Consider the following 13,430-nt stretch of genomic DNA (forward strand, 5'->3'; position numbering starts at 1 on the left):
TCTCTTATTTAAGAACTGTCTAGTGTAGAACTAATTTAATTGACATATATACAACATTATGTCAACATAATGTCATGCAAACCATCATATTATCAATTCTTTATCCATAGTTCTATCAAACAATGTTAATTCATAAACCCGTGCAAACCACAATCAAGGAAGCAAAAGGCTTGTGTATACCATGCAGTGGCACGTGCACTTCAATGGCTACCACAATTAGGTAATTTATTAACATTCTATATAGTTTTTTTTTTAGAGATTAGTTTCTTCTATAGATGAGTATTAAAGTAAGAATGGGTTAGTAAATAAACTAGGACTATTAAAAAAAATCGCAGTTTAAATTTCAAATGCTTAGTTTATTGAGTTAAATTACACTTTAAAATTCACTCATCTAAATACACTCTTAGTTTTTGGATGAAGATAATGTTTTCCAAACTCTTATGACTTTAGAATCACTAGCTCTAGGGCCGTTCCCGACAATTTAGAAGCCCTGTTATAATCTTAGTAGTTTTCATTTAAAAATAATTGAAAAAACACCGCTTATAATGATAAACAAGTAAGTTATAGTTTAATATATGAGTAAATAGTTCAAACATGACATTTACTTAGAGACAAATAGACATTTACCTATGAAACATTTACTTATGGACAAAACATAATTGATAACAAAATTGTTGTCTTAAAGACTTTTACCTACAGAAAAATGACAATAGTGACAAATTTTGTCTGCATATATAAGTTTTTTTTTACTTCAACTTTTTTAGGATCCTATTAGTTTGAAGCCCTATGCCAATTGCACATGGTCAACCCTGATTAACTTGTTGCTTTCAGAGCTCTCCGGGATACTCAACCTATTAATATTGAAAGATTAAATAATGGCAGAGGAATCCTTCTCCAATTGTGACAACTGGATACGCAACATAATTTAAGAGCGTGATATCCAACTGTTTCCATTCACCATTTATTAATTAGCTCACATGGAGAATAAACAATCATTTTAATCAATAAACTATCAGTTTCTCATAACTTAGTTCTTGAACTATTAAAATTAATTAAAATATCCCTAACTAAACTATTCTCTCATCCAACTATTTAATCCCTCAATTAATAAAATTGGTTGTTTTATGATACTCAATGAACTAACCGTTGTATTTGTTATTGTTTAAGAACTTTTTAACTGCTTATCATGATTTAGGGACTAAATTGATAAGAAAATGAAAGTTTCGAGATGAATGACTGATTAATCTCACATGCAACTCCTTTCTTTTTGTTAGAATCTTAGGAGAGATTCAATTGATCGAGCATTTAGTGATTAGTCTAATCTTCTCATTAGATCAAGCCAATTAATATTAGATTCCCTCATTTCTCAACTAAACTTTCATGCAGGTATGCCAAATCAGTGGAGCATTTTGATCTGAACTAAGCTTTAGAAGTTGAAATTTGGGTGTTTAACTGTTCATGGTTCCAAAGTTTGAACCGCTGAAAACTTAATTTTTGTTACTTTTAAAACATTTTAGCCTTATCTTCATTTTACTATCAGAGACTTTTATTGAAAATAAATAAAACCTACTTTTTAGTAGTTGTACGCGACTCTTAATAGAGAATTTTGAGTTCATTTTGAATTGATTTTGAGATAAAAAAATATTTGATCCAAATATTAAAAATACGTTCGGTTAAAAAAAAATCATTTTTTTTAAGGATAATACAATTTAGATTAGTTTTCAATTTAGGCAATTTACAAATTACAAGTGTTAAAAAGAAATACTAGCACTGTTATTAGAAAGCCACATTAAAAGTAATATCTTTGAGTCCCGTGAGCATAGCTCAGTTGGTAGGACAATGCATTGTTATATGCAGGGATCGGGGTTCGAACCCCGGACACCCCACTTATTATAAGGTGAATTCTAGCCACTAGGCTACCTGACCCAAAAAAAAAAAAGTAATATCTTTGAAATAGTAAAATAAATAGATTACTAGCCACTAGGCTACCTGACCCAAAAAAAAAAAAGTAATATCTTTGAAATAGTAAAATAAATAGATTAAATTAAAAAGATGGGTGATATATTAACTCCAAGAGTAGTAACGTTTTAGAGTTACTTCAAATTTTAACCCTTAATTTTAATACAAATTAATGGCCATGATTTTTTTTATTATATATATCCCTCCTTTTTACTAAAATATTTTTGATCATAATAATTACAGTATTTAACTAAGGTGCATTTGTTTCAAGTTATATTCGTAGATTCCTGTGAATAAAATGATAGAGATATATATGTTTATTTTGTTACAAGTTTACTTAATTTTATTCCTGGATATGAAATGTTACTTGGAATAGATAAAAAAATTCCCAAAGAAAATGGTGAGAATAAATTTATATGTAACTACCTATTATAATCTCTATTTTTAAGATTCCTTGAAATATTATAATGTTAATCAAATATCTTTTCGCTAAATAGCTTAAAATAAAATTCACATCTTTATATTCCATAGAATCTTATTCCTTGGAATAAACTTCAAACAAACACACCCTAAGTGATTGATCTCCCTTTCAAAAAATAAAATAAAATAAGTGATTGTCTTCAAATGGTTAATGATCTCTCTTAAGACGAATCATTTAGGGAAATCTAAATTTAATTTCTGATGAGAACAATTTTTAGTTAGATTTTATTTACCTCCTGATCGAACTCTGAATTATTAAAGTCTCTTTCTCCTAATAACTAGAGGATTAACACAAAAATGTCAAATAAATTATGATTTTTTTTTTTTATAAATAAGAATGGAGAGAATAATTGTTTTTTCTTTTCTGGTTGGCCTTTGAAATTTAATAATGCAAGGATCATCATCATCATTATAAAAAAATTTCAAAATAAAAACATCATCATCATCGAATAATTTTTCTTTTAAAAAAAAATCATAGAATAATTTTCTTACTTGAGAATTAGCCAGGTCACGTGTCTGCAATGTGGCACCTATGTTTTTGTCCGTGTAGGAGAGAGGTTGGGAAGCTGTGAGAGCGTGGATTAAAACTGAATTACACAATACACACTTATTTATTAATTTAGGGTTTGCTTACTTTTATTATAAACAAGGTTCTTTCTGTTTTTTCTTTTTAAAAAAAAAAGTTCTTTCTGTTTTGTAACCAAAAAAAAAAAAAAAGAAACAAGGTTCTTTCTGTTTACTTTCTAAACAAACTATTTTAAGGTGAATAAATTATTTAGGTTCGAACTCAAAACTTTACCTATATTATATATGAAATATCTCTAGCAAGGGTGAGTATACAATTGGCCCGAAGGAAATGATGCGAGGGTACCGTCACAGAAACTTCCATATTCCAAGACTTTCACAAAGATAAGAAATCGTGATGTAATTTGTTGTTTGACATACTCTTTCCATGGTTTCACTTATGAGGAATGAAAAAGAAGCCTGGTCAAAATTATTTGGAACATAGTTTGGAATTGATCATCATTACATAACACCATAGTTGATAAACATCAAAATATTATGAACTAAAGAAACACAAATTAAGTATTTAAACATAAAACCTTCAACAACAAATAAAGTAGTTCAAAATCAATGTGATGTTTAAAGTGAGAAGCTACGCATCTTAACTTCAAACTAGAATCATTAATATATCAATTTTGAATGAATAGTTGCTACATTATGTGAGTCATTTTTTTTGGATAAATAAGTTTTGCTCCCTTATCTCGAAAAAAGTTTTTGCCTCCTATAAAATTTTCAAACTTCGTTTTTTAGTTTCTTTAAAAATTTTCACCAAGTTTTAGTCCTCCAAATATTTTTCATCATCGTTTTTTATCTCTAATTTTAAATAAAATTACGTAATACAACTTTCCTTCTTGATGAGATACCTTAACGTTTTGATAAACGAAAAATTGAAACCATTCAACCCAAAACTTTTGTTTCATCACTTTCTAGTTTCTACAACCTGTTTTTGAATTGCTTCAAGGAGAATGAATCAACAATAAAGCCATTATTCAGCTTCGAGATCATAAGAGAGACTACCCCTTGTAGAGTACCATTCTAATATCGTAGAATTTTTTATTTTTTTTTTAGGGAGTATCGTAGAGTTTTGTTGGCTATGTATGATAGTATGATACTCAACATTCAATAATTTAATGTTATCGTAGAGTTTTTGAATGTGATTTTGAATTAATTTTATCTTTAGGGTATCAAGACTTAACAAAGATATAAGGTAACAATGCTTTTTACGGCTCTAGTTTGCAAACCCTAAAGTCATTTTGAATTGATTCTCTCTCTCTCTCTCTCTCTCTCTCTCTCTCTCTCTCTCTCTCTCTCTCTCTCTCTCTCTCTCTCATCCTGCCCCATTTATAACCTCAATTTCTTCTCCTTCATACACCAAAGAAAGGTTATTTAGAGTCATTTTATATGTGAAATCACACCTATAAATTGTTTTTCTCATTTGCTTTTATTTAAATAAGTGATTATATATATAGGGGTTTTCTACAATAGACCCACTCATTTTCATGAAGGTCTATTTTAGCAACCAACACCTTTTCATTTGGACCAAAAACCCAATTTTTATTTTTTTGAAAATATCAAAACTTAGGGATACAATTGTAATTCACGTATAATCATTCATGTTTTTTTTATTTCTTTTTTTTTTGTTCTGCGGTTCCCTTTTCTCTTTCCGTGTTTCCACTGTCCTCTGTAACGTGAGATCAATTTCATGAGGAAGGTGCTTAATCCATAATAATCTTTCAAAACACTAACAATACAATATATAAAATCTCTTTCTTCTTTGTTCTTCCCCATCTTTTCTTGGTTAATTGATTTCAACCAACAACCTAATATTGAACTACCACAACAATGGGTATGAATCTAAAATTCTTCAAGGGGGAACAAATCTTGAGAAAAAAATCTAACAACAACAGTATCTGTTAAATCTGTTGAATCCGAATTCACCAAAGCGAATCCCTTTCAAATCCAGAAATCGCAAGAAACCACAACATTTGGCCGGAAATCGAATCTTAGTTCATTCTATGTTGCGCATTCAACATTAGAGAAAACATCAATGGTAGCTTCAAACGTGAATAATGAATTATTCATCATGAATAGTCACTTTTGCAAAGAAGATGGAATGGAAGAAGGATGAAAAAGAGGGAAGTGAAAGAGAGAGGATCGGAGTGAGAGAGATGCAGAAAAAAAAAATTAAGAAAAAAGCATTAATGATAAAAAAGTGAATTACAATTGTATCCCTAAGTTTTGATATTTTCAAAAAAATAAAAATTGGGTTTTTGGTCCAAATGAAAAGGTGTTGGTTGCTAAAATAGACATTCATGAAAATAAGTGGGTCTATTGTAGCAAACCCCATATATATATATATATATATATATATATATATATATATATATATATATATATATATATATGTATGTATAGTTTATTCCATCGTGATTTCTTCGTCTTTATGCAACGTTGTTTTGCTTTCCCATCTTGTTACAGTGTTTGCTTGATTCAAATTGTCAAATTAGTTTTGAACCAATACAGATTCAATCAATGACTTTGGTGTCGGCAACGTTACAACTTTGAAGACATGATTATTTTGAATACTTGAATAGTGTCATACTTGTAGCCTTGTGTAGTTTGTCATGTTATGCTATTAACATAGATGATGTGAGTTTTTTTTCGCATATTCATACTTATTGTTTTTAGCAAATTTGTATTGTATCGATATACTTTATCAATTTGAATGAATCAATATTGTATATTTATAGTAAATAACAAGCTCTAAAGGTACCAACTAATTTTCCTGGATGCCAAAAGTGGAAATTATGTATTGAAAATGGCGCAAATTTATTTCTTAAAAAGTTGGCAATTAACTTTTTTCATTAAATATTTTATATTTGATGTATTCTTATAACATGTGCCCTAAAGACACGTATTAGCATAATTCATTTACATATTAATAAAACATAACATAATAATTAAGAAAATCCAATCAATTGTTTATTCATTAATTAGTATAAACATGAAGCTTATGTAAGGGTCAACTTGTTTATATGTATACTATATATACTACATAGTCTTAATGATCTCTAAGCCAATAATTAAGCTAACAGTTTAATTGTAAGAAATCCACATCATGGTTGCATTCTGCCCACCTCAGTTCTCATACTCAAACATGGGATGGCTCTTAGAGGAATTGGAGCAAGAGTCCTTAATTAGTCAAAAAGAGAAAAACTATGCATCTTTAGAGTACTCGTTACCGTATCATCAATTCTCTTCACCAAAGGAACATGTTGAGATTGAAAGGCCACCATCCCCTAAACTTATGGCCAAGAAGCTTAACCACAATGCTAGTGAACGTGATCGTCGCAAGAAGATTAATAGCTTGATTTCTTCACTTCGTTCACTTCTTCCCGGTGAAGATCAAACGGTAACAATTCATCTCTCTCCTTCCAATTTTCTTTAATTAATATAAATTTTTAGCGACAAAAATTAGTAATGAGTTGTTAGAATAGTTTTTTTCTTATTCGTCCGAGTTTGTACCAAAACCTTGAACTTTTATTCCTTACCTCAAACCAGTTGAGTCACTTGTTCATGTCTAATTAATAACTTAACTAATGTAAGAAACAATTTCAAGAACTTGAGACCTATGATCAATTGATTACCGGTTTCTAACTTTTGTTTTTACTATTTGTTTCGTAATGTTTTGGAATTATGTCACAGTATAAACTGAAAATGACATGTTTTTTTTTTATAGAAAAGAAAATGACGTCTTCATAATATGAATGGAATCATATCAATATAAAAATAAAAAATTGAAACTTTGCACATAAAATATTGTCATTAATATATATTTTATTCCATGTTAATATTGCAGAAAAAAATGAGCATCCCGGCAACAATTGCACAAATTTTAAAATACATACCGGAATTACAAAAACAGGTAGAAGGTCTAACTAAGAAAAAAGAAAAGCTTCTATCAAGAATTTCTAGGCAAGAATATGAAGTGAACAAAGAATCACAAAGGAAAATTCCCAATTGCTACAATCCTTCTTTTGAAGTTTCAACAAGTAGGCTTAATGATACTGAGGTTGTTATTCATATTTCGTCTTATGAGACCTACAAGATTCCACTATCTGAGATCTTGTTGTGTTTAGAAAATAATGGTCTTTTTCTACTTAACTCTTCTTCTTCTAAAACCTTTGGAGGGAGGCTCTTCTATAACTTACATTTCCAGGTACATTTTGTAATACTACACTTATCTCTAAATATAAGTTATATTTGTAAAAAAAAAATATTGTCCTTAAATATAAGTTTATATTCAGATTATTAGATGCATTAAATATAATTTTACAAAATGTATCCCTAATTAATTTATTTATTTTAGTGTTATTGTTCAACTAAAACATTAATTATTAGGAAATTTTGGAATCTCAATATAAAAGAAATAAATATCTTGACCAAAAAAAAAAAATATAACACACTTTTTAATTTGTATGAAATTGTCAAAATAATAGTTATAATATTTTTTTTCAATGACAAATAATAGCCATAATATAATAAGCGACAGATGTAGTATTTGTTAGTTAATATTGCTGTTAATCTTAATATAATTGCAACGTTTGCAGATGGATAAAACTCAAAGATTAGAGTGTGATGATCTAATTCAGAAGCTTTCAACAATATATGAGAAGCAGCAAAGTAATCATCATTTAGTGTTGGGAGCTTACGATCAAACGATCAACAGTGTTCTAATATATTAATTAAATTAAGTTGAGGATTTGGTTGTTAGTAGTTTGTACATATTTTAGTAGCATGGTTTGAAAGGTTGGAAAGGAGCAATCACATGCACCTATATAACGGTAAAAAGAGCAAGTAGGAAGTTTAGGAGTTTAGGAGTTTTTTAAGGGTTAACCTATGTTGCATTAGCATAATGCACTCAATCTAGCTAACCAAAATAGTGGGACAGTATATGCATGTGATCTCTTTTTATTTTATTACAAAGAGAAGCAATGGATAGAGTCCTTTGGTTGAGTTTTTTAGATTTCACTTATAATATATGAATTGAAAAAATTATGTTACAATATTCTCAAATCATCTTGTGCTATGGCCTCACAAAATAGTGGGACTTCTTTATTTTGGGTGAATAAAATAGTGAGACTTCTTATCTACTCGCCCCATTTCTTTTTAATAAATTTTTTTAAGACTTTTTCCACATAATCAAATCAACCAATGAATTTTGTTAATTATTATTAATATAATTATTTATCTTTTCTTACAATAATTTAATTATTTATTATCTCATTTTATTTATTTACTATCTTTCAGCCATAAATAACTAATGGTAATATCGACAAAAAAATGTTGTTACATTGACCCAAACACTAAATACACTCCATATGTTCTTTATTACAAGACCCTGTAATAACAAGTTACAACTATGAATTTTTTTTTTGGGTTACTATTACAACTATGAATTTGTAAAAATAGTTTAACTTTCATGGATTGTTTACACATCACAACCAATCATGCATCGACCTTAGAAAACGGTTATAATAAAAGTTAAATGTTTCTAGTCATTTGACCATTGTGTTGAATTAAGAGTTTAAAAATTCTTTACACATAGACAATGTATAAGAATGAAATATTTGTAAAATATGTTACTTTTCCATGATCACCTCTACAATTAATTATATCATATTTATATGAAATAAATTAACGTTTTTCAATTGTAAGTTAAATATGAATATTTTTGTAAAGAAATTATTAATACGTTTAAAAGTTTTGTAAAAAGTATGTTGTAAAGAGACAAAGAAATACGAAAGAATGGTCTTATAATTATTGACTGAGGAAGTAGTCTTTCTCAACATAATTAATTGTCTAACAACGGAAATCAACTAGAGTATATATTCACCAAAAGCCATATTACAATATGTAAAAATTTGTTAACCAGCTAATAATCACTTGAGAACCAAATTCTCAAGACAATAATATAATTATACATTATATATTCAAACATTTTTAAATCCATCCATATGTGTTGGGTCTAGCAGAAATGTTATGCTGCCACAACATTGCGAATCAAAGTTCAAACTTAAGATGGAAAAATTGAAATCTATCGCCAAGAAGATCAAAACAACCAAGTTATTACAAGAGCATTGCTATACAGTGTGACATGCACTCGAACAAAATTTGACGAAGTAAGAAACCACTTACCATACATGGCTAAGGTGGTAATAAAGAAAATAGGTGAAGAATAAAAATGGTATTCACGCAAATACTAACCACTAATTTACATGCTTAGTCGTTTTTCGTCGGCACATTTTGCAGCACAAAGCAATATTTCCTTATTACAATAAGAAATACACCACTCAACCTGATCCACTATATGAGAATAAGAATAACACATTTAATATTGCATTCGTACTATAAACAACTCATGTCTCTTATTTAAGAACTGTCTAGTGTAGAACTAATTTAATTGACATATATACAACATTATGTCAACATAATGTCATGCAAACCATCATATTATCAATTCTTTATCCATAGTTCTTTCAAACAATGTTAATTAATAAACCCGTGCAAACCACAATCAAGGAAGCAAAAGGCTTGTGTATACCATGCAGTGGCACGTGCACTTCAATGGCTACAACAATTAGGTAATTTATTAACATTCTATATAGTTTTTTTTTTTTTTGAGAGATTAGTTTCTTCTATAGTTTTTTTTTTTTTTTTTGAGAGATTAGTTTCTTCTATAGATGAGTATTAAAGTAAGAATGGGTTAGTAAATAAACTAGGACTATTAAAAAAAATCGCAGTTTAAATTTCAAATGCTTAGTTTAATGAGTTAAATTACACTCTAAAATTCACTCATCTAAATACACTCTTAGTTTTTGGATGAAGATAATGTTTTCCAAACTCTTATGACTTTAGAATCACTAGCTCTAGGGCCGTTCCCGACAATTTAGAATCCCTATTATAATCTTAGTAGTTTTCATTTAAAAATAATTGAAAAAACACCGCTTATAATGATAAACAAGTAAGTTATAGTTTAATATATGAGTAAATAGTTCAAACATGACCTTTACTTAGAGACAAATAGACATTTACCTATAAAACATTTACTTATGGACAAAACATAATTGATAGCAAAATTGTTGTCTTAAAGACTTTTACCTACAGAAAAATGACATTAGTGACAAATTTTGTCTACATATACAAGTTTTTTTTTACTTCAACTTTTTTAGGATCCTATTAGTTTGAGGCCCTATGCCAATTGCACGTGGTCAACCCTGATTAGCTTGTTGCTTTTGGAGCTCTCCGGGATACTCAACCTATTAATATTGAAAGATTAAATAATGGCAGAGGAATCCTTCTCCAATTGTGACAACTGGATACACAACATAATTTAAGAGCGTGAGATCCAACTATTTCCATTCACCATTTATTAATTAGCTCACATCGAGAATAAACAATCATTTTAATCAATAAACTATCAGTTTCTCATCAACTTAGTTCTTGAACTATTAAAATTAATTAAAATATCCCTAACTAAACTATTCTCTCATCCAACTATTTAATCCTTCAATTAATAAAATTGGTTGTTTTATGATACTCAATGAACTAACCGTTGTATTTGTTATTGTTTAAGAATTTTTAACTGCTTATCATGATTTAGGGACTAAGTTGATAAGAAAATGAAAGTTTCGAGATGAATGACTGATTAATCTCACATGCAACTCCTTTCTTTTTGTTAGAATCTTTGGAGAGATTCAATTGATCGAGCTTTTAGTGACTAGTCTAATCTTCTCATTAGATCAAGCCAATTAATCTTAGATTCCCTCATTTCTCAACTAAACTTTCATGCAGGTATGCCAAATCAGTGGAGCATTTTGATATGAACTAAGCTTTAGAACTAAACTTTCATGGCTCCAAAGTTTGAACCGCTGAAAACTTAATTCTTTTCTTTTTTTTTTTTTTTTTGAGGAAACTGAAAACTTAATTCTTGTTACTATCAGAGACTTTTATTGAAAATATTTTAGCCTTATCTTCATTTTACTATCAGAGACTTTTATTGAAAATATTTTTTTTTTGAAAGACTTATTGAAAATAAATAAAACCTACTTTTTAGTACTTGTACGCGACTCTTAATAGAGAATTTTGAGTTCATTTTGAGATAAAAAAAATATTTGATCCAATTTTTTTTTTTTTAGGAAAAAATACGTTCGGTTTGGATGGATCCTTAAAAAAAAAAAAACAATTTAGATTAGTTTCAATTTAGGCAATTTACAAGTGTGAAAAAGAAATACTAGCACTGTTATTAGAAAGCCACAGTAAAAGTAATATCTTTGATATAAAATATAACTTATACGTAAAACCTGCATGAAATAGTAAAATAAATAGATTAAATTAAAAAGAGGGGTGATATATTAATTCCAAGAGTAGTAACGTTTTAGAATTACTTCAAATTTCAACCCTTAATTTTAACTAATTAATGGCCATGATTTTTTTTTATTATATATATATATATATATATATATATATATATATATATATATATCCCTCCTTTTTACTAAAATATTTTTTATCATAATAATTACAGTATTTAACTAAGATGCATTTGTTTCAAGTTATATTCGTAGATTCCTGTGAATAAAATGATAGAGATATATATGTTTATTTTGTTACAAGTTTACTTAATTTTATTCCCCGATATGAAATGTTACTGGGAATAAATAAAAAATTCTCAAAGAAAAGGGTGATAGTAAATTTATATGTAACTACCTATTATAATCTCTATTTTTAATATTCCTTGAAATATTCTTGTCAAAAAAAAAAAGATTCCTTGAAATATTATAATATTAACTAAATATTTTTTCACTAAATACCTTAAATAAAATTCACATCTTTATATTCCATAGAATCTTATTCCTTGGAATAAACTTCAAACAAACACACCCTAAGTGATTGATCTCCCTTTCAAAAAATAAAATAAAATAAGTGATTGTCTTCAAATGGTTAATGATCTCTCTTAAGACGAATCATTTAGGGAAATCTAAATTTAATTTATGATGAGAACAATTTTTTGTTAGATTTTATTTACCTCCTGATCGAACTCTGAATTATTAAAGTCTCTTTCTCCTAATAACCAGAGGATTAACACAAAAATGTCAAATAAATTATGACTTTTTTTTATGAATAAGAATGGAGAGAATAATTGTTTTTTCTTTTCTTGTTGGCCTTTGAAATTTAATAATGCAAGGATCATCATCATCATTATAAAATTTGTCAAAATAAAAACATCATCATCATCGAATAATTTTTCTTTTAAAAAAAAAAAATCATAGAATAATTTTCTTACTTGAGAATTAGCCAGGTCACGTGTCTGCAATGTGGCCAAAAAAAAAAAGAAACAAGGTTCTTTCTGTTTACTTTCTTAACAAACTGGTATTTTAAAGGTGAATAAACTCAAAACTATCCCCCTATATGTTAAGAGTCCCACATCGATTAGGAGTTGGCCTGACAATTTGTTTATAAGTGGGGGCAATCCTCACCTCACAAGCCGGTTTTGTGGGGTTGTGTTAGGCCCAACCACGATTTTTTACATGGTATCAGAGCTGGTTCTGATTCTGTGGCATTTCTCTGTGCTTCACTACTGCTGCCGGCGGCATTTCCGCCAGCAGCACCACCTATTAGTACTGTTTTGTTCCTAGGGATGTGCCTATCACTGTGCCCATTGCTTCAGGTGACCTTCACACCCCGCTGTGCAAATACCAGCTGCTAGAGGTGTTTATCACTGTGTTCATCTCTTCCAGTGACCTTCACACCCTTTCCCGCTGTGCAAATACCAGCTGCCACTTTTCGGTGCGACTCAACACTGAGCGCCACCACCATACCGCCGCGTAATCATACGGCGTGCACGACGACTATTTCTCCGCTGCCATCTTCCGATGAATGCGCCTCCACGGGCCACTTTTTCCCTTGCGCGTGAGCCCCACGTGTTGTCGCCAAATCAGCATGTAAGAGCGTGTGTCCAACTATCCGTCTAATGGTTTCCAGATCCAGCCATCGCAGGTCCCCCTCTGCCACATTCTGAGGTGTTTTTCAACATTTGGTGACTTGGTGACTATATTCACACAGATGATTATCAATGGTGCATTCTCTTCCCGTGATGATCACTTGATGGTGACTTTTGATTTGTTGTAACAAGCTTGGTGCATATGTCATGTATGCTCCAGCTTGAGGAGGGGTGTTAAAATTAAGAATCTTTTGATATTCCTTTAATTGTACAACTTCCTAGATTGATTGTTATTACTCCTAGAGTATTCATCTTCCTAGGCTAGTGCTTACTAAATAAGCATTCAATGTATTTATTGTAAAGCCATTATAAATACAAGGTGTGTGATCTCATTATAGACACACAGAGATTACACAGACTTCAC

At 29.4% G+C, this 13,430-nt stretch overlaps 1 protein-coding gene across 1 annotated transcript; it reads left to right on the forward strand.

Moving 5' to 3' along the window:
* The first annotated feature begins 6,076 nt into the window (after window positions 1–6,076).
* Window positions 6,077–8,079, forward strand: LOC146909702 (transcription factor bHLH100-like). The gene is made up of 3 exons (XM_085725751.1): window positions 6,077–6,415; window positions 6,863–7,222; window positions 7,614–8,079. Exons 1-3 carry the CDS (start codon window positions 6,122–6,124, stop codon window positions 7,746–7,748), a joined length of 789 nt encoding a protein of 262 aa, XP_085581877.1. The 5' UTR covers window positions 6,077–6,121; the 3' UTR covers window positions 7,749–8,079.
* Window positions 8,080–13,430: the final 5,351 nt, after the last annotated feature.

Source organism: Medicago sativa, chromosome 7, assembly GCF_051527215.1.
Source record: "Medicago sativa cultivar Bolivia chromosome 7, Bolivia_mono, whole genome shotgun sequence".
NCBI lineage: Eukaryota > Viridiplantae > Streptophyta > Magnoliopsida > Fabales > Fabaceae > Medicago > Medicago sativa.

What these genes read in the sequence shown, in the direction of transcription:
- LOC146909702 (XM_085725751.1), top strand. Translation starts at nt 6,122, where the DNA reads ATGGTTGCATTCTGCCCACCTCAGTTCTCATACTCAAACATGGGATGG. An exon ending in TTCCCGGTGAAGATCAAACG is followed by an intron (nt 6,416 to 6,862) that starts GTAACAATTCAT and finishes TTAATATTGCAG; the next exon opens with AAAAAAATGAGCATCCCGGC. An exon ending in TCTATAACTTACATTTCCAG is followed by an intron (nt 7,223 to 7,613) that starts GTACATTTTGTA and finishes CAACGTTTGCAG; the next exon opens with ATGGATAAAACTCAAAGATT.